The sequence below is a fragment of the Acomys russatus genome, chromosome 7 (assembly GCF_903995435.1).
Source record: "Acomys russatus chromosome 7, mAcoRus1.1, whole genome shotgun sequence".
Taxonomy (NCBI): Eukaryota; Metazoa; Chordata; class Mammalia; order Rodentia; family Muridae; genus Acomys; species Acomys russatus.
In genome coordinates, this window is record NC_067143.1 from 53216033 (window position 1) to 53238949 (window position 22917).

Sequence of the window (22917 nt, forward strand, 5' to 3'; positions counted from 1 at the left end):
GCCATACAGCAGGTGCCCTTATTTACTCTTTCACTCCCCATCATGCTCCAGTTGCCTTGGATCTAGGTTGAGAAATATTAAAAGGACATGGATAAACAAACAATGAGTGTTTAAATGCCCACCATTCTGTAGCATAATAAAGTCCAGTTCTGTCCCATCTGGGGTTGTAAACTACTTTATCTAGCATATCCACACTGTCAGCTCTCCTCGCTATGAGTTATTTCATAGCCATCTCTTATCAGATGAGCTATCACAGTGTCACCGTGCTAATGTTCCCCAGAATTCACTTAATTGTGGCCTTACTGTGCAACACCAGTATGAGAAGGCACCAGCTTATGAAAAGCAGGTCAACTCTGGTGCTATGCACAATATTGCAGTACACATAGAAAACTGTAGTAAATCTAAGGTTCCATGCTGCTGTGGTTTAGGACATCCACTGGAGATCTTGAAATGTGGGGGTGGGGGCGGGGGAACAACATGGCTGTTACTGCATGGTTTTATAAGTTGTTGCCATCAGGGGAAGCTAAGACAAGGGCTATTCCTGTTTTGCAACTTTCAATTTTTAAAACTAATTAATTAAAAAGTTTAAAAATGAGTCATGACTTTAGCCACTGAACCCTCTGAATTATACAGATACTCAAAGAATGAACATGAGAACAAAAACAGTCATCTTTATTTCTTTATTTTTTGGTAGGTTCTAAATGATCTAGAATGTCATGGAGTTGCTGTATCAGAACAAAGTCGAGCAGAGCTGGAACAGAAAATAGATGAAGCTAGAGAAAATATCCGTAAAGCAGAGGTAAGACGGTAGGACAGCTGCCAATTGCTTGTGTCACTCATTTCCAGGCATGGTGTCACGGTTGTGACATGCACTTTTGAAATTAAGTTTCTACATAGGTATTAAGTTAAAGACAAATAGCTCTCTTTGTGTCCACAAAGTAATTTTGTGTACCTGTAGCACTTAACAAAAACTCTGAACTTACTGTGAAGAGCCCACAGTCATGAAACAGTAAATAGCAAAAGGATGTCACAACGCAAGTGTGAATTTTAAAGTTTTCACAGAGTGTTAAATAAAATAAGTCAATCAAATTAATGTTAGAGAAATTGACAGATGTATGTTCAGATGCTAAGAATAGCTTTATATGGTAAGGTACCCTGGATCTAGGGGAATGAGCAAAGATTTGACTAAGAAGAAAAGGAGCAAAAAACACATGTAATTGTGGGTTTTAATCTTTTTTTGGAGTTGTAGAACCTTCTTAGGCTTGTATAGCTATGGAACCTCTCTCACAAAAGAAATGTCCATGATGCACACTCTCTTCCCTACAAGAGGGACATTGACATGAGAAGCAATAAAGTGGTAGTTTTACATAGGGCTTTAGCATTTGGATATGATAGTGTCAAGATATCAGTAAAAAAAAAAATTGGTATGAAAAGGAGATAAACTAATTGTGATTGGAGCCAATCCACTGAGGACCTGCACATATGTTGAAGAGTAAATGAAGAAAGACTCAAAAAAGAAAAAAAGGAGGACAGACAGACAGATATGTTCTTGTTAGGAAGGCGTAAAGCCGAGGATGTGGAATACTGCAGAGTACAACTGTCCAGAAACAGGCTGCACAGAACCAGAGCAACTCTGAAGGAGGGCCTGTCAGGGCAGAGGTGGGACTTAGGGTGAGTCATAGCCAGCAAGTAGTGTATGTGAGTCACAGGGAAGGAAGCAGCACAGGTGCGTGCCATGCAGACCCAGCAGGCAGGATTTGAGCCAAAAGATGAAGATAGGAAAGGAGGAGACTTGAGTTTGAGATTAGGAAATGTTATCTTTTTGATGGCCACATATATTCCTCAGAGAACATAATATATAGCATTGTAAGTAGAGAAAAGATTCTAGGGAGGACTAGAAAAAGAGTGGCCCAATTAGTCAAGTGTTGGCCATGCAAACAAAAGGACCTGAGCTCAATCCTTAGTAATGCCAGTACTGAGGAGGTGAAGACAAGTAGCTCCCTGGAGCCCACTGACTGGTCATTCTAGCCAGATCAGTGAGCTCTAGGTCCACTGAGAGGCTTTTTCTCGAAAACTAACAGTAGTAACAATGTGTTATGTGCATGGTGGTACTTGCCTTTAAACCCAGCACTCGGGAGGCAGATCTCTTTGAGTTCAAGGCCAGCTTGGTCTCCATACGGAGAACCAGACTAGCCAGGGCAACAGAGTGAGAACTTACCTTAAAAATAAAAATAAAATAACAACAACAGTAACAGTAATAATACAGTAATGTAGAGATAAATCAAGCAATATACCCAACATTGACATCTGGCCTCCATGTGTACACCCATATAACACATGCACATATACATGCATAATGTTACACATAGATTCTGGGCCGACATCTATCAGAGCATCCAATATGGGATTCTTCTACTAGTTGAAGGTTCATCTAAACTACTGATTTTCAAATACCTCTTTAAAAGTCTTAGGAAAGGCTGGGCAGTGGTGGCGCACGCCTTTAATCCCAGCACTTGGGAGGCAGAGGCAGGTGGATCCCTTTGAGTTCGAGGCCAGCCTGGTCTACAATGTGAGTCCAGGACAGCCAAGGCTACACAGAGAAACCCTGTCTCAAAAAAGAAAAGAAAAAGAAAAAAAAAAAGTCTTAGGAAATGCTTCAGTAGTTAAGGTATGGAGAAGCAGTGTAGGCAAGCACAGGGAGTGTAAGCATGTTTTTAGCATGGCCCCATGGAAGTGATCTGAGTCAGAGTAGACTTGCCATTTGTCCCTGTTCCCACCTCCACATATTCCTGGCACAATCTGACCCTCAAGCTTCCGTAGAGAGGAGAGCAAAGTGTACGGTAAACACTCACTCCTCTTTAGACCCGGGGTCTAGAACCTTAGCGCTAAGGTGCTGGCCAGATGCTGTTAGCGGGCCGTTGCTGGGCAGTACACACTGGCTTGTGATGAAAGGGTTGTTCCTGTTGCTTATCCACCACGGATGAAATATTAATGAAACAGGAACGACTATTTTGAGACAAGTCTCAAACTTTTTTGAAGGTATGTCTGCATATTTTCCCTTTCCAGACTCCACCATGGTGTCACTGTCTAGAACCTTAACTCCACCAAACTGTCCCACCTCACCCTTAGTGTAGCAGTAATAGGTTACGTAGTCTCCATGACCTAGTATTCATGTTAGTATGCCAAACTCACTATTAGTCTAAAACTAACATATGAAGTGAGATTTCCACAACAGAATATCTTACCTCTCCTGACACAAGCAATGTCTTTATTCTCAAAGGTAATTTTCTTTCTAAAAATAAAGGGCCATGATATCACATCCATTATCTTAGTTTTAAATATCTGTAAGATTGTCTTCTAATGAGCTCTCACTTAGTTTCCCCTTATTGGATAATCAAAAATAGCCATGCTAAAATTAGTTGACAGATGTGAGGGCATATTTTATTAGGGCAGCAGTTACAGGATTATCATATTGAAATTTTTGGGTAGACTAGATCACTGAACTCTTAAGAGACACTGACAATAGCTGCTTCTCTGTTTTTCCTTTTTTCTAGCTCATACTGCTATAGAGAGATGGCTCCGCAGTTACGAGTGCTTACTGCTCTTGCAGGGCACTGGATCTGGTTCCCACCTCACCCACATGGGGGCTCACAATCACCTGAAACTCTGGTTCTAGGGAATCTGATGTTCTCTTTGGCCTCTTGGGACTCCTGCATGCATGTGGTGCACATAAACTCACAAAGACATACACACATAATCATAATAAACGAGCCTTTAAAAAAAACTAAACAATGAAAACAGCTCTTTATGACAGGAAGAGTAAAAAGGTATCAGTATATACAAAACAAATAGCAAGATGACAGAAGTAACCCTTCTGTATGACTTTATGTAATGACTTTAAATGTAAGTGTATTAAAATGTCTAACCAAAAGACAAGCCAGCAGAATATCTTTTTTTTTTTTAATGACACAAGGCCTAGAGTTAAGGGCACTTGCTGCTCTTGCAGGGGACCTGGATTGGGTTCACAGCAACCCAAACATGTAGCTTCCAACTCTGTAACTCCAGATCCAGGACTCCCAGTGCCCTCTTCTGACCTCCGTGAGCAGTAGACACACACAGTACACAAACATATGTGCAGACAAAACATTCATACATATAAACTAAAAATAAATAAAATCTTTTAAAAAAAGGACTCAACCATATGCTGTCTATTGGAAACACACTTTAAATCCAAAGACACAGAGAGATTAAAAATAAATAGAAGAAGATATTCCATGCAAACAGTAACCAGAAGATGACAGTCACAGACAAATACTATTTAGTTGTACCTAGAATAATTAAATCAAAGAGACAGAAAGTCACATAGTAGTTATGAGGACTGGCAGGGAGAATGGGAAACATATTTAGTGCTTAGAATTTTAGGATTTTTAAATTTACTTTTTTTTTTTTTTACAGATTCACTTCTGTATATGTATATGGATGTGTTTTATCTACATGTACATCTGCACACTAGAAGAGGGCATCAATTCCCATTATAGAAAGTTGTAAGCTGCCATGTGTGCACTGAGAATTGAACTCAGACTTCTGGAAGAGTAGCCAGTGCTCTCTAGCCCCTAGTTTTAGTTGTATGTGATGAAATAGGTCTGGAGGTAGATGGTGCAATTGTTGCCCAGCAAAGATAATATGTTTAATACCCATTCAATGGTGCATTTAAAATAGTATGTGTGTATATGTATATGCATGTGATAACAATTAATGAAAAAAAGGCACCATGGCTATCAAAAAGAGCAAGGAAGAACCTATGGGAGGAATTGGAGGGAGGAAGGCAGGGGGTTGTTGTAATTTTAAAAACATAAGAAAAATAGTTACCATAGAAATTTTTTATGCTGTATACATTTTACCACAGTCAAATGTGTCTATAATCTTAATCCTTTTGAATGGAAGCCTTTCAAGATTAATTTCAACTAAGGTTCAATGTAAAAATATCTTCTTGGAAGAACAGTAGAAGTGCTTTTATGTAGGAATTCATTCAAAGAAGGAAGTTACTAAACACATATTAGGAGAATAACTTTGAATGTCTGTTCCAATGCTAAAGGAGGCGCAGTTGTGTCAGATAAATGAACAGCTGAACAGCTAGGTGTTTAATTATGACTGGATCTGTACAGAGTGTTTTAGGAACAGAGAGGCGGTTGTGGTTAACTACCCACGAAAGGAGAATCATTAGAAAAATCATAGGAAGGATAAACTGACCCTTAAAACATAAGCAGACGTTGGGGCTGGAGAAATGACTCAGCTGTTAAGAGCACTGACTGCTCTTCCAGAGGACCCAGGTTCAATTCCCAGCACCCACATGGCAACTTAATAACTGTAACTCCTTTTCCAGGAGATCTAACTCTCTTATACAGGCAAAACACCAAATTACATAAAATAAAAATAAATATTAAGAAAAAAAAGAGAAGCAGGCATCATCAAGCATGAAGCCTTGCATGTAAATGGCTGGCACCAACTAAGCATGGAGAATGTGGTGTGGGAGCATAGAGGCCATGGGGAAACAGAAAAGACTGTTTCCAAGTGTAAACGCTGTATTACCCCGGATTGTTACTCAGAAGTCCAGAGTTGGAGCTGGAGAGATGGCTCAGTGGTTAAGAGTGCTTGCTTCTCTTGCAGAGAATCCACACGTTGTCTCACAACCATCTGTACCTAGTTCCAGGTGATTGAATGCTTCTTACTTCTTCATACTCCACTCGTGTGGTCCACATACATATACTCAGGCACACATACATACTAAATAAATAAATGTATTTTGTTTCAAGTCTAGTCCTAGTCCAGAGTCTAGCATTTTAAGCATAGCAAGAGGCTAACATGATTACGTTGTTCACAGACCATAAAAGATGGATTAGGAAGGAAAAGAGAAACCCCAGGGTTAGCTTAGAAGGCTACTGAAGACCCTGGACTTGAAGATGTTCTCAGCTATCCTTCTTAACAGCTAAAGGAAGACTTTGTGGTATTCTCATCTCTTCATAGTTCTGTTTTGTTTTATGTGCCATCAGTACTGTGGTCTCGTTGGAATACACGATACAGCAGGTGTGGCTGGGTGGTGGAGCACATGCTTCACATGCCAAGGACCTGGGTTCAATCCCCAGCAACCTCTAAATCAATAAGATACAAGTATGCCGTTTGCTGTATATTCTTGTGTTTATATTCTCTCTGCTTTCTGTAGATGAAAACTTAATATTTAACAATTGCTGATAAATATCAAGATAGTCAATAAGCTAGAAATTATTTAATCAGTGTGAAGAAAAATTGCTTTGATTTCTAACCTTATTTGTTTTCCTGTTTTCTTAGATAATTAAGTTGAAAGCTGAGGCCCGGCTAGACCTCCTGAAGCAGATTGGGGTTTCTGTAGACACATGGCTGAAGAGTGCCATGAACCAAGTGATGGAGGAGCTGGAAAATGAACGGTGGGCCTGCCCTCCAGCCGTGACCAGTAACGGCACTCTACACTCGGTACACTTTCTTTTCTTGGATTTCATCTTTACTGTTGTTTGCTCTATAGCCAAACTTGGTAAAAATGTAAGATAAAAATAGTGGGAGGCTGTTTCCTTCAGTCTAATCACTTCGTTTAAACTTAATACAAGAAAGAGAAGAGGGAGGGGAGAACGAGTGTGTTAGTGGTTTTGCTTTTTTAATACAGTAAAGAATTCTTTTCCAATAATTGGGCTATCCCCCAAATTCATTATTCCATTTATAAGGCAAATATACATTTTAGCTGAAAGTAAAAGAGAAAACCTAGTGTTTCTGAAATTCTCAGAGGTCTTCTCTAGTGAAATGAACATGAACATTTAGAAAGTTACAAAATTATCATGTAAAATGTAGGTCTGAGAGCCGGGCGTGGTGGCACACGCCTTTAATCCCAGCACTCGGGAGGCAGAGGCAGGTGGATCACTGTGAGTTCGAGGCCAGCCTGGTCTACAAAGTGAGTCCAGGATGGCCAAGGCTACACAGAGAAACCCTGTCTCAAAAAACCAAAAAAAAAAAAAAAAAAAAAAAAAAAAAAATGTAGGTCTGAGCTGGAAAAATGTCTTTCAGTAAAGGGTTTACCATGCAAGCGTGAGGACTGAGTCCAAGCTTCACAGCCTGTGTAACATAGCCAGACTTGGTGACACGTGCTCATGATCCCTTCTGTGCTGGGAAGGTAGCGACTAGAAGATCCCTGGGCCCACTAGCCAGCCAGTGTAACTAGCCAAATTGGCAAGTTCCTGGCCAAAAGAGACCCCATCCATCATGCACAAGGTGGCTTGTGCCTAAGGAATAACATCCAAGGCTGACCTCTGGCCTCCACACACACCTGAGCACACACACAGGTTTAGTCTAAATGTGAATTCAGTTAACGGGGGCAGAACAAGAATCCAGGGCAGGGAGTGTTTGACAGATAATGACAGCTTGTTTTCTTCATTCAAGTCAGAGCTCAACCTGCTAGTTTCTTAATGGAAATTACTAGTGCTTGTTTCTCGCCTTTGTTTTGTTTATTGTCTGTCTTTCTCTCTGGAATATAATGGCCATGTCTTCTGACTCTGCTCCACACAGCAAAGTGCCCCGGTACACAGTAGGCACTTAGTGTTTTCTGAAGGAAGAACTGAGGGGTCGAATGGAAGGACGCAATAGTAGTGAACAAAAGGCTGGCTTTGTTCACCGTGCCTCGTAATGTTTGTGCCCCGCAGGCGTTAGGGTCCTTGTTACATAAATTGCCCAAAGTTTTAGAAACATTCCTGGGAGTTTTGTCACATTTTTCACATAGCACTGTGGTTTTCTTTCTTTCTTTTTTTTTTTTTTTTTTCCTTTTTTAAAAAATTTTTATTTATTTATTTTATGCACATGAGTGCTCTGTCTGCATATATACCTACATGTCATAAGATAGCACCAGATCTCAGTATAGATGCTGTGAGCCACCATGTAGTGGCTGGGAGTTGAACTCAGGACTTCTGGAAGAGTGTACAGTGTTCTTAACCTCTGAGCCATCTCTCCAGCCCCTGCAGTCTTGATTTTCTAATGGGAATACATTTATACATTTAAAAAGACTGTGAGGATAAACATTATAAGGAAAAACAATCTACTGAAAGTAAATGAGATGTGCATAGGGACTTTCAGACCTCTGCTCATTGGGAAGTGCCGGCCTCTGGGAAGCAGTACTATGCGATCTTGTCCCACCTTTCCTGGCTGTGTATCCCACCTTTCCTGCCTTTAGCCAGCCTTACAGGGCCTGTGTATCCCACCTTTCCTGCCTTTAGCCAGCCTTACAGGGCCTGTGGTGTGTTCCCTCTCTCGCTTATTCTATGGGCGATCAAACAGTTATGTTAGTAAAGGAAACCTTAAGTCACAAAACAGCTTAATTAGGCTCCAGTATTTATTTAGCCTTTTTCTTAAGTAACATTGAAGTAATTCAGAGAATTTTGTATTCCTTCAAACTGACAGGTAGCTGGCTAAGGAACATGAAGCAGAAATACACATTCTGGCAACCAAATATTTTTCTTCCATTTCATTCCATCTTCCAGATGCCAACAAAAGCATTAGTCATCTCGGGAACATGATAACTAGCATAAACATTAATATAGCTGAAGAGTGTCTCATGGAAGATAAATGTTATTAAACTACATATTCTGTTTGTCTTAAGAACCATATTTACATGATAATTCTTCCTCAAGTCTCATGCTGTCATATAGAGTATAGGATTGGGAGGAGCAAAGAAAAGAGTCCCAGAATGTGGTGACACATTTAAAAAGAGAGTTGCAGGGCATGGTTCACATCCTTTGATTCTAGCACTCAGGTGGCAGATGCAGGTGGAACTCCTGAGTTCAAGGCCTTCAGCCTGCACTAGATAGAGAGTTACAGGCCAGCCAGGACTACATAATCAGACCCAGTTTGGGGATAAGAGGACGGGGAGATACTTAGTTGGTGGGTAACTGGAGCCTGCATGTAGCTACCTGAGAATGGATTACCGCCTGACCGCATGACCCACTAAATCACTCATCCCTCCCTTCTCTTACTTTCTAGGCCTCTCTCACTTAAACTCATACCCAGCTTGTAACCTAACCTTTAAAATTACTTAAACACAATAAAGAAGGTTAATTTTGCATAATTTTTAGTCTAATGTTACTTTTCACCAGATAATCTTCATAATCATCCTTTCAGAGTCTCTATAGTCATTTTATGTCATATTAGCACATATGTAATTGGTCATTCATATTCCTGGCTTTTTATATGCATGGATTCAAGCAACCACAAGTCTGAAAGTTTGGGGTTTTTTAAAATTGCATCTGTACTGAAAATAGAGGCTTTTCTCTTAAGCATGTATACAACACAGCAGTTATTTCTATAGCATTTTAAGTCTATTAGATATGCACAGGTTATATTTAAATACTATACCATTTTATATAAAGGACCTGAGCACCTATGGAATTTGGTATCCACAAGGGATCCTGGATTTAATCCTCCTTGGATACTGAGAAACAACTGAATTTCTTTTTTCAATTTTAGAACTGTTTTCTGTAATACAGATTCCCAGAGTGAGATGAAACAGAATCTGTAGTCCCTTGCTTGAGATTGAGTTTATGTTTATTCTTTCTAGTCTACTTTTTTTTTTTTTTAGATTTTCTGATTATAACAGACACTATCTGTATGACTTCCCTATTTTCAGCCACTTGCCTTAACAATTACACTAAGACAGCCGGACAGTCTGCTTTGTTGCACAGCCTCCCTAGGGATCTGACATTTGCAGAATTGCATAGAAATGAATCCTGATCCACTCATCTTGAAGACTTTGCTGAATAATATGGTTGAAAGAGAAGGAGATGAATTGCTTAACCTTTACCCTCAATCTACCTTGCAGTCCTTGCAGTCTGATGGAATTTGTTCTTGAGTTATGAAAACCTGTTTGTGGGCTTGAGCTAATCCCAATTTAAAATAAAAACAAATTTCTATAATGAAACAAATAGAAACTGTTAAAGAGTATCCTTGCAAAGGAAAATATCTTCAGTTGCTTTCATATTTGTAATACTTTCAAACAGGCGGCAGTCTTTCTCATTGAAGTAAGCCTCCTGCTCTAAAAGCCACGCATCCGGTGAGGTTAGTGTTTCATATTCTAGTAAGATCAGGTTAGTTCACTGCATAAAGCATGCCTTCAGTGAACCCTTCTCATGGGACCCTCTGCTGGGTGCTGACTGTGTCTAAGTTCATGTCTACTGACTGAGAGATCTTCTCTCACTTGCCAATAGCCAAGACCAGAAAGAGGGTGGGACTAAAAATTTTCAGCACTGAGAGAAGTATTACTATTACTGGGAGAAGCCATATTCTTACAGTTCTTTGACTTCATCATGACCATAGTACACTGTTAATCCCACCAACAGGCATATATGCAGAGGAAGGTGCCTGCCACCAAGCTTGGTGACCTCACTTTGATACCTGGGATCCATTTGATAGGAGAAAACTGAGTCCTGAAGTTGTCCTCTGAATACTAAGAGTGCACACATGAGCCCGTGCACAAAACATACTGATCTCATAGAAGTAGACAGTTAATGTTTCCCTGAGACTGGGATGGTTAGGAATCAAGGGTCATGAGCATTGGTCAAAAAATACATAATTATAATAAAATCAAAAGACTGAAACTTCAAAGAGTTCTGTTCTGCCACAAAATCACTAAAGAAGGGGGCTGGGGAGATGGCTTAGTAGTTAAAAGCACATACTGCTCTTTCTGAGAACCTGAGTTCAAGTCTCAGCACCCACATCAGCAGACTTAGAATAGCCTGTAACCCCAGCTCTAGGGGAAACTGACACCTCTGACCTCTGGGCACTTGTATTCATGTGCATATTCCTCCCCATACCCACACACTCACACATACACATAATAAAAATATGTCGTTTTACGGCTGAAGAGATGGCTCAGAGATTAAGAGCACTGACTGCTCTTCCAGAGTCATGAATTCAATTCCCAGCAACCACATGGTGGCTCACAACCATCTATACTGTGATCTGGTGCCTTCTTCTGGCCTGCAGACGTGCATGCAGACAGAGCACTGTATGCATAATAATAAATATATATATATATTTTTTTTTAAGTCGTTTTAAAGATCACTATAGTTGCTGAGCATGGTGGCGCATACCTTTTATCCCAGCACTTGGGAGGCAGAGACAGGTGGATTGATGTGAGTTCAAAGCCAGCCTGGTCTACAAGTGAGTCCAGGACAGCCAAGGCTACACAGAGAAACTCTGTCTCAAAAAGAAAAAAAAAGTCACTATAGTTACAAGTGGTGATGTGCTTACTCTATTTTTCCCAATACTGGGAGAGATAATGATAATGTTTGTTATCATAGTCTTGAAAAAATAGTAAGGAAAGTGGATGTATGCCACCTCACCACAGATGAAATAATATGGCATTTTATCAACTTTATTTTGTGTATAGTGAGAATTTGTAAAAATGTAATGATTTTTTGTTATCTCCTTACAACTTGTGAGTGAGGAGAAATGACATTTGAATCTGCAGGTGTCTGCCTCTGCAGCCCTGAGACCACATGCCCTTACTCTGTGGGATTTTTCTATCTTCTTCTAATCTTTGTCATTTTAATTACTGTGTAATTTTTTTTAAAAATCATCATTAGGGTTTTTTTTTTTTTTCCAAGACAAGGTTTTTCTGTGTGACTTTGGCTCTTTGTAGACCAGGCTGGCCTCAAACTCACAGAGATCCACCTGCCTCTGCTTCCCAAGTGCTGGAATTAAAGGTGTGCACCACCACCCCCATGTTTTATTTCCAGCGCCATTAGTAGTTGTGTTAAATTTTCATGTACCGTGTGACCAATTGACATTCAGATTCCCAAGCTTTATTCAGCAGCTTTATTGAAGTTGAAAACATACATTTCAACTGCATGTGTTGAACATACACATTCTGGTATGTCTTGGCATATGTGTACACCAGTGGAAGCGTCTCCCAAACTTTCCTCATTCTCTTTTGTAATCACATTTATTCTCTTTTGTAATTACCTTTATTTTCTGTTCGTTGGGTAACAGCTGATCTGCTTTCTGACACTTTGGGTTAGTGTTTATTTTCTGGAACTTAGATAAAGATAATCATATCTACTCTTTTGTGTGGAACTTTGAAAACTCAATGTGATGATTTTGAGGCTCACACATGTTGTTTCTGTATGTTGACAGCTTATTTCTATTGCTGAGCAAAATTGTGTTATATAGCTGTAGCTGTTTGCTGTTATTCTACCCATTGATGGATGTTTGGGTTGTTCTGGATGATTACTGTAATTTTGTAAGTCTTGGGTTTGGGTTAGATAAATACTACCAACATGTGCTTTTGACTAGGCTACATAGTTAATGTTTTCAGAAACCAATCCTGGTGACTGTAATTCGGCTACTTGCAGGGTTGAGGCAGGTAGATCACAAGTGCAAGATCTGGGCTAGTGAGTGAGCTCAAGGCCAAGTTGAGCAACTTACTGAAACCCTGTCTCAAAATTAAAGTTTAAAAAGTGCTGGGGAAAGGCTGACTTTGAGACAGGATCTCCATTTATAGCCCTGATAAGCCTAGAACTCACTATGTAAACATGGTGACCTTGAATGTTCTTCCTTCCTCTGCTGGGTTTACAGATACTCTTGCCTTGAAAGACTAATAATTAGGTTTGGGGTTTTTCGTTGTTCTTGTAAATTTTTTGTCTATTCTATCCAAACTACCAAAGTTACTGGCACAAAGCTGTCTATAATATTCTTGATTACTCTTTGAGTATCTGGAGCATCTGTAGGGATGTCAGTCATCACTCTTATTCCTGTATGGTTTTGTCTCCTCTTTTTCCCCCTGATCATTCTGTTCTAACGGAGGCTCTCCACAATGAACATACTTTTGGTTTTGTTGAATTTTTTTTCATATTTTCCTGTTTTATTCATTTTGCTTATATTTTAATTATTTCCATATTTTCTTTCTCCTGTTTAATTTGAATTTAAATTGCTCTTTTTAAATTTTTTTGTTATTAAATAGTGTTTTTACATATACACTTATATTATTACACATAGGTACAATAAACTACCTACAGCAAGAAGAAGCATGGAAGAACTAGGAATTATATAAATGTTACATTCATAGTGTTTTGGCTATTTGTATTTGGCAGCCTTGAAGAAAACATCTTGGTGTGTCTAAAATTCTGAATGTAAATCAATATCTATCATATCTCATCATTATCAACTTAAAAGATCTATCTAGACCTGCAAACATCTTAACCCCTAAACAACTAAGCTTAATTGTAAAACTAAACTATTTGTCTTCAGCCTCATCAGAGACTTGAGAAGGAATAAAATTTTTTTTAAAGTTGTATTTATTTATTATGTATACAGTGTTCTGCCTGCATGTGTGCCAGCAAGCCAGAAGAGGGCACCAGATCTTACTACAAATGGTTGTGAGCCACCATGTGGTTGCTGGAAATTAAACTCAGGACCTCTGGAAGAGCAGACAGTGCTCTTAACTGCTGAGCCATCTCCCTAGCCCAGGGAATAAATTCAATTACCTGAGTTTTTGGTCTTTCTTTCTTTCTTTCTTTCTTTCTTTCTTTCTTTCTTTTTTTTTTTTCTCTTTGTTTTCAAGACAGGGTTTCTCTGTGTAGCTTTGGCTGTCCTTGACACACTTTGTAGACCAGGCTGACCTGGAACTCACAAAGATCCACCTGCCTCTTCCTCCCGGGTACTGGGATTAGAGGCGTGTGCCACCATGCCCCACTTTAATTTGCTCTTTTATGATTTTTTTTTTTTCAGGTAGAAGCTGGGGATATTGATTTTAGACATTTCCCCTTTCTTGTGGAGGCATTTGATAAATATTCCTGCTACATATTCCTTTAGGTTCTTTGCATAGTTCTGCTAGTGTGTTATTCAATTAAAGATACTTTTTAGCTGCTTTTCAGTGTCTTCACTGAGTGGTTACTTAGTTACAAGTATGTTGTTGAGTTTCCAAGTTTTGGGGAGGCTTTCCAGATACATTTCTGCTTTTGATTTCCAGCTTAGTGACACTGTAGATGAGTAACATACCTCAGTTCTTTGAAATTACTGAGACTTCTTTTGCGACCCAGTATGTGATATACAAGAGCGTGTATTCTGCTGCTGTTGAGTGCTGTGTTCTGCTAATGCAGCTGCAGCTGTCGGTAGATGGCACTGCTTGTGTCTTCCATATTCTTACTACTCCTACGAGCCCCACCTGGTGTGTTGTGCCTTAGGGAAAGCAAGTCGTTTCCCAAACCTGTGTGAGCTCTAGAGATAACTGGCTCTTCTAGGTGGTTCTGTTTCTAGCTTCAGCTGCTTTATTTATATACATACACTAAGCACCCTCGGCTGAAGACTTGAGGCCTCTGCGTATGTCCCAGGATCCGTTTCTGCTCTCCTTGTTACTGCGGTCCGAACTCGAGCCACCTTGCCTTCTGAACTCCCTGTTTCACACTCAAGTCAAAGGGGAGGCACATTGTCCTCTGCCCAGAAACTTGTTCTGACAGTAAGTTGAATAAATTGTTTTCCATTCCCCAGACACCGCTGTCTTTCATTGCTTGGCTGCCTGTGTCTTGAAAACTTTCATATATTTTATCATATTTTTATGTTATTACATTTGCTTATTGAGGGTAGGGCATGCCATATTAATCAAATAGAGGTCAAAGGACAACTTCTGGAGTTCTCAGTTCACTCCTTCTACCATGAGGGTCCCAGGGATTGAGTTGAGTTCATCAAGCTTGGTGGCAAGCACCTTTACCCATGGAGCCATCTTACAGGCTCATGATCATTTTGTTGTTGTTGTTGTTGTTGTTGTTTAGTTTTTTCAAGACAGGGTCTCTCTGGGTATCCTTGACTATCCTGGACTTACTTTGTAAACCAGGTTGGCCTTGAACTCACAGTGATCCGCCTGCCTCTGCCTCCCAAGTGCTGGGATTAACGGTGTGCACCACCACCACCCTGCACGATGACCAGTTTTTGTTCTTTGTTTTGTTTTGTTTTTTGATGACCAGTTTTTTAAATTGTTTCTGACATGAGATTCAAATCTGATCCCTAGTATTCCACCTGCTTTGGAACACTGTTTATATATTATCTACTTAGGCAGTGTTTGGAGCTAAGGCCTCTGCTCTACAGTTACTTCTCTAAGGAGAATTCAGAGGGTCTGCTAGTCAGTTTTCTACAAGTACCTGATTTTCTCTCTGTTGGGTGTCAACAAATTCTTCAGCTGATTCTCTGTGCCTCATAAAACCAGCAAAAAGTAATGACATACTAGGTACCTCCCATTTGCCAAGTGAGTGTTAGGGGTTTAAAATGCATTGCCTCCTTTAATCTTTATGATAGCTCTGGAAAAAAGTAATTGTCTTCATTAGAAAGGTGAGGTCACTGAAGTTTAGAAACCATATGACTTGCCCACGGTCACATGCAGCAAGTAAGTGATGTATTCAGTATTTATATCCAGCCTGCCAGTCACTGCTTCCTATCTGTAAGAGTACCCCAAAGCTGAGGGTGCTAAGTAGCAGAAGACAGCCACTAAAAGAACTCCCACATGGTTCTTACTGCCCTTGCCAGAGGAGTAAGCATTTACAACATTTAAGGAAGAAAAAAATGTAAGTATGGCTAAGAAGAACTGTCTTGATTAAAGAAGGAAGGGTTAAGAGTGTAGTCCTTAAGATAAAAGAGTAAAGAAGAGTGGGATTTTAGAAATGTTGGGTCAAGAAAACATGAAAACAGTGAAGAAGGAAAAGAAAGAGATACTATGCTTTAGAAAACTGCTAGAGCCACACAAAGCATCTGACAGTGGCTCCTGTTGTCACTAAAGCCTTCTAGTCCTTTCCATGAGAATCAAACATGAACTAAAAACAGAAAAGGCAAAGGAATGTTTATATCAGCCCATGCTGGCAAGAGAAAGTGCTCTGGACTGATTCCCAGTACCAAAGCACAGTACATGTTAACATTCCATATGTATTTTTGGAAACTTGTTCTACCCCATTTTTATAAATGTTTGAGTATTTTGTGTAATACAGTAAAATGCCTGTAACTTTCCCTAGAGTGTGAAAGAAAAGTCTTCTGACTATATGAAATATGTTTAAAAGGGTAGAAAGATGGCTTGGTGGCCAAGAATGTTTGCCCTGCTCATGCAGAGGACCCAGTCCCCAGCAGCACAGCAGGTGACTAGCATCCCCTGTAACTCAAGCTTCAGGGGATCTGATGCCTCTGGCTGGTACTTGAGTGTACACACACACACACACACACACACACACACACACACACACACACACACACACACCTTAAATTGTGAAGGAGAAGGAGGAAGAAGAAGAGGGGGAGGAAGGAAGAAACAGTAGCAGCAACAACAACAGTAGCCAGGCACATGCCACACGCCTGTAATACCAGCATTGAGGGAGGCAGAGGCAGATGGATCACTTTGAGGCCAGCCTGGTCTACAGAGCGAGTCCAGGACAACCAAGGCTATACAGAGAAACCCTGTCTCTTTAAAAAACCAGAAAAAAAAGAAAGACAGAGAGGGAAGGGGAGAGAGAGAGAAGACTCTAATATGGTGGCCTTACCTGTAATCTGAGTACTCAAAAAGGAAGAACTGAAGAATTCCAAGTTGAGTCCAGCCTGAGACCAGTCTGGGATACATAGGAGACTCTGTCTCAAATGAAACCTCTAAAACTCTGTAGCTAGTAAACAATAACTCCCATGAGCCACCTTCAGTCCCAACAAATGCTGTGCAACTTTATATCTGTGACTTTGGCTATTCTTCATACTTCTTAGAAACGGATGGTGCTTTAGAGTGACTTAGGGGTTAAGAGCACTGACTGTTCTTCCAGAGGACCCAGGTTCAATTCCTAGCATCCACATGGTAGTTCACAACTGTCCAGAGGAGTAGACACCCTCACACATACATTTAGGCAAAACACCAATGCACATTCAAAAAAAGAAGAAAAAGAAAGAAATGGAGTTGGTATTTACTTTTTGTTCTTTTGTTTTGGGGGGTTTTGTTTTGTTTGTTTGTTTTTCAAGACAGCGTTTCTCTGTGTAGCCTTGACTGTCCGAGACTCACTTTGTAGACCAGGCTGGCCTCTGCGTGCCTCTGCCTCCAGAGTGCTGGGATTAAAGGTGTGCGCCACCACGCCAGGCGGTATTTATCTTTTTGCAATGGCTTACTTTACTTAGCATAATGTCTTCAAAATATATCCATATAGTAGCAAGTGTAGGCCAACATTCGTTCCTTTTTAAGACTAAGTAATATTCCATTATCTGTGTGTATTGTTTCATTTACCTATTCCTCTACTAGTGGAACTGTGGCTGTTGTAATATTGATACGGTGAACATTAGTTTGTAAACATTTGTTCTAGTCTACGCTTCTGGTACTTTTAGGTGTATACCCAGGGAAATTTTCTGTGCTTCTGTGTTTAACTTAAGGAAACATTATCTTGTTTTCCACAGCAGCTGTACTGTTTACAGTCCAACTGCCAGTATATAAGGTTCCAGCTTTGCTACATCCTCAGCAACACACGGTCTTTTTTCTTTTCTTGATGATAAAGACACTAATGAATGTGGAGTGATATCTCATTGTGGTGGGTTTTAGTTGGCTGGTTTTTATTGTTTTGTGGGTTGTGTTCTGAGTGATTGAGGGGTTGGTTGGTTGGTTGGTTGGTTGGTTGGTTGGTTGGTTGTTACAGGGGTTCAGGTAGCCCAGGCTGGCCTGAACTCACTCTATAGTCAAAGATAATCCTCCTGCCTTTGCTATCCAAGTGCTGAGATTACAGGCATGTGCTCCCAAGTATTACCTTGTAGCCTAGACTAGAATCACACTCGAAGCAGTTCTGACTCAGCCTCCTGAGTGTGGATATTACAGACATGATCCATCGTGCCTGGCTTCATTGTGGGGTGGAGGGATTTGTTTGTTTGTTTGTTTGTTTGTTTTGAAACAGAGTCTCTTGTAACTCCTGCAGGCTTCAGACTTGCTATGTGGCCAAAGATGACTTTGAGTTTCTGATTCTCTTGCTTCTGCCTCCTGAGTGCTGAAATTTCAGGCATATCCACCACCACACATGGTTTTGGGGGTGTGGAGAATGGAACCCGGGTCTGATTGCATACTATGCAAGAGTACTCTTAAAAACTGTGCTCCATCTCCAGCCCACCCCTTCACTGTGATTCTGGTAATGTCTTTCAGTAACAGAGCACTTTATCATATTTAACTCTGCTATTGGTTATGGGTTGAGCTCTGTGTTGGGCACTATATTTTCTAAAAGTAGTGTGTGAATTTGCATTTCTACTTACCATAGTTACAAGGCTGTTTCTCCACATCATTGGTAACATGTGGCCATCTTTGATGTTTCCTCATGTTAGCATTTTAAAATGCTAAGAGGCCTTTGTTAGCCAGAATTTAACAGCAAAAAGTGAAAGGATACTGATAAAGTCCTTCTTGTATACTTGAAAAGGTTTGTGACAGAGTCTCATTTAGCTCAAAACCCACTACCTAGCTAAAGACAGCTGTGAATTCTAGCCTCCTCTTCCCAAATGCTTGAATTACTTTATTATTGTTCATACATGTGTGTATGTATGTGTGTGCACACACAAATGTGCCTGTGTGTCTCAGTTGTGCATGTGGAGGTCAGAGGACAATCCTTGAGAGGTAGTTCTTTCCTTCCACCATGGGATCTGCTGCTGGAACTCAGAGCATCAAGGTTTGTATGCCAAGTACTTTTACAAAACCACCAGCCTCCCAGCCTGATGGTTTACTTGTTTTTAAAGACACAGTCTCTCGATGTAGCCCCAAGTGGTCTGAAATTGTGTAGACCAGGCTGACTTCAAATTCATAAAGATTTGCCTGCTTCTGCCTCCTGGGTGCTGAGATTAAAGACGTGTACACTACACCTGACCCAGCATTTCACTCTGGTCTTTTATAATATGTAAAATGGAATTGAGGATAGACATCTGAATAGATAGTTGAATAGATAAATTAATATTTTGAAGCAGATTTCTTTTTTTTTTTCCTATTTTCTACCATTTTCATGAAATAAACAAAGTAGCCAATGGCTTCTAATTTTTCCTAGCTTAATGCAGATGCTGAAAGAGAAGAAGGAGAAGAGTTTGAAGACAATATGGATGTTTTTGATGACAGCAGCTCCAGCCCTTCTGGCACCTTAAGAAATTACCCACTCACCTGCAAAGTTGTTTATTCCTATAAGGTTTGTATCTCCCCATATATCTGTGATGGTAAATTGTGACAACTCTAAGAATAAATGAAACTGCATCTGCTTACACTATGCTGAATAGCATAAAGCTGCCGTTTGTTGATAGCAACAGGATGTGGTGGTGACATGTTGGGTCCCTGCCATCAGACTTTTCTGCTTAAACCCCTGTCTCTGATGCTCTGAGCTACCCAACTGTACGCTTGGTCTCTGTGAGCCTGTTTTGTTTTTTTTAAGGGGTTTTGTTGATTTTAAGGGTTTCTTGATTTGTTTGTTTTCCTGTATCATAGGAGCAGTATTCACTAGGAACACTAAGTAACACTTCATAACAAAGCACTAAGCATAGTACCTGGCATCCAATAAATTCTCAGTGGCTAGAGCTCACACCACAGCTTGGCAGAGACCCTCCTTTAGGATGCCCCTCAAGATTAAAACTAGAGGGAAATGTCTTATAGAGCAGTTGTAGAAAAAAATCCACTATGGTAGGGAGTGGCTGCAGTTCAAACTCCGGGAGCATCCAATGCCTAACCCCTAAACATCTTTGTACTGGTCATTTCTTCTGCCTAGAGCTCTATTTCCTCAAGTCTCAGCTGCCTACCTCTCTCCCTTGCAGGAGAGATGGCTCAGCAGTTAGAAGCTATTCTTTCCCTTACAGAGGGCACAAGTTCAGTTACCAGCATCCACTTAGGGTGCATGACAACCACAACCAGAGGTCCAACTCCAGACCTCTGGCCTCTGAGGGCAACTACACTTATACCCATACACATAAATAAAATAAAGTAAGTATTATTTAAACTTCCTTTAGAAAAGAAACAAATGTACCGCCTAAGGTCAACCTACTCTGACCCATTGTCCTCTTTCATTTATTATGACAGTCACTGTTTAACAGTTGTAATCCATTCTTAAGAATGCAGCATTAGGCTGGGCGGTGGTGGCGCACGCCTTTAATCCCAGCACTCCACTCAGGAGGCAGAGGTAGGTAGATCACTATGAGTTCGAGGCCAGCCTGGTCTACAAAGCATGTCCAGGACAGTCAAGGATACCCTGTCTCGGAAAAAAAAAAGAATGCAGCATTAATCACCAGGCGGTGGTGGCACACACACCTTTAATCCGAACACTTAACACTCAATAGGCAGAGGCAGGTGGATCCCTGTGAGTTTGAGGCCAGCCTGGTCTATAATGCCAGTCCAGGACAGCCAAGGCTACACAGAGAAACCCTGTCTAGAAAAAACAAAAACAAAACAAGAATGCAGCATTAAATTATTTCAGTGGCATGCAGACAGAGTGTCCATAGCCTGATAGTAGAACCCACTGCTCATTGAGTTGTGTGTTCTATATGGTTTACTACTGCTCATCAGGCCATAATGAACAAAGCAAATGAGACTAAACCCAGCACAAGAGACAATGATGCAATCAATGATAGTATAAGCTTGAGACGTGCAGGGCTGTTGCTTTACAGTAAACATAGTGTGTATGTGGTGGAGTCTTATGTAGCCCAGGTTAGCCTCAAACCCACTTGTAGCTGTGGATCATCTTAAATTCCCAATCCTACTGCCTCTACCTCCCAAGTGTTGGAATTGTATATATGTACCTTCTGGGTCAGCTCTATGGTAAAGATTTTTTTTTAAAGATTTATTTATTTATTTTGTATACAGTGTTCTGCCTGAACGCCAGAAGAGGGCACCAGATCTCATAGATGGTTGTGAGCCACCATGTGGTTGCTGGGAATTGAACTCAAGACCTCTAGAAGAGCAGATGTTGCTCTTAACCACTTAGCCATCTCTCCAGCCCGTAAAGATTTTAAGTAGGAGGTCTATGTTCTAATACATCACTAAGCAGAATGTAGTAACATATGCCTAGAATCCCAACACCCAGGAGCTTGAATCAGGAAGACCAGAAGATAATGCTAGCCTGGGCTACACCAAAAGTTCCAGGCCAATCTGTGTCAAAAAATGAACAAATAGTATAAGTAAAGAAAGAAATAGTACAGTAGATTCGCAAGCCTTTGCCATGCCCTATTATCAAGTGCTGTTTAGTCTGCATAACAATATATGCCATACTTCTGTATGACTGGCCACACGGGTTTATTTATACAATCACTGCCACAAGCATGTGAGTAGAGAGTGTTGCACTATGGTATCAAGATGGCTACAACATTATTCAGTGACAACTTTTCATCTCCATTATAATTCTATTTTTTGAAATAGGTCTCACTCTGTAGCCTATGATACCTTGTGGAAGTCTTCCTGCCTCAACCTCCCAAGGACTGGGATTACAGACAGATGCTACCATTGTAATCTTACAGTACCACTGCATATGTTGTACACTCCATAACATCACCGAGCGCACAGTTGGTCATTTATAACCAGCTAAAATGTATCTTGCCTATTTTCATATGTCTTTGTCTGGCTGAAGATCCACAAGAACAGGAACTTTGTGTGCTTTGTCTGTGTGTGTGTTCAGCACATGTGACAGTGCCTGGGCACAGTAAATGATTGTAGAATGAGAAAATGAATGATACAAGGAAGGTATGAACAAATAAGTCCTTCTCTGACCCCCATGTAGTAAGACACAGTAGAAGAGTACCAAAGGGGAGAGTGTAGAGAGCATCTTCAGCTTATTGTGCATGGACACCTCACCACCACCACTGTGTGCTGACAGTTGGCTTACATCTACTACTCAATACCAGTAATTGTGGGCTTTTTTGAGTTTGGCATCCATTTGTTAAATGTAAACATTTTCCTAGAAGGGTTAGTGCTTTTACCAATGTAACTTGTTTTTAATAATCTTGTAAAAATGTGGAATCAACTTCTGAGATACTTGGAAAGGTCTTCCAAAGTATAAAGCCCAAATTATTTCCTGATGCTGTTACTTCTTATTTTTATACTTACTTGGGAGTTCCAGAAAAAAGATTTGATACTTAAAAGGAGAGTCCTAAGCGCCCATCTGATTTCAGACATCTCACATTCTTCCCCATCCCTTCTGCTGATAGATCCAGTCATTTCTCTATGGTAACCCACACTAGAAAAATGTGTCTATGGATCAAAAGTTTAGCTCAGGCTAAACTTGAAAACAACAACAAGGAAAGAAAAGAAAAGACAAGGAAGAAAGAGAAAGAAAGAAAGAAATTAAGAAACTATAAGCTGGGCATGGTGGTGAGTTCCTTTAATCCCAGCACTCAGGGAAGCAGATACAGGTGGATCTCTGTGAGTTCAGCCCAGCCTGGTCTACAAAGCGAGTCTAGGACAGCCAAGGCTACACAGAGAAACCCTGTCTTGGGAGAATGAACAAAACCCGTTAAGCTCAGTAGTAGAGTACTTCACTAACAAACAAGGCTCTGGGTTCCAATCCCCAGCCCAGGGGCCAGTGCTTGATCCCTAGAATCAAGCATGTGATAGAAAAAGAGAACTGATTTTTTTTTTTTTTTTTTTTTTTTTTACCAAAACTGCACAGACATAATGCAGACAAAACTCACATAAGATTTTTTAAGAGCTGGGCTAGGTGACACACGCCTATAATTTCAGCAGAGGCTGGCGGATCTTTGTGAGTCCGAGGCCAGCCTTAACTACAAAGCAAGTCCAGCACAGCCAAGGCTACACAGAGAAACCCTGTCTCAAAACAAACAAACAAAAACCTAAGATTTTTTAAAAAGAACTGTGTGGTGCATGCCTTTAATGCTAGCACTGTGGAGATAGACAAG

General features: G+C 40.4%; 1 protein-coding gene across 2 annotated transcripts in view; it reads left to right on the forward strand.

Moving 5' to 3' along the window:
• Positions 1–22917, forward strand: part of Fchsd2 (FCH and double SH3 domains 2) — a 175747-nt gene that overhangs the window by 142544 nt on the left and 10286 nt on the right. For both annotated transcript variants that reach the window (XM_051149058.1, XM_051149059.1), the window contains 3 exons: positions 695–799; positions 6346–6507; positions 19080–19214. In XM_051149058.1, coding sequence (XP_051005015.1) covers positions 695–799; positions 6346–6507; positions 19080–19214 — 402 coding nt within the window. The remainder of the gene's footprint in view (positions 1–694; positions 800–6345; positions 6508–19079; positions 19215–22917) is intronic.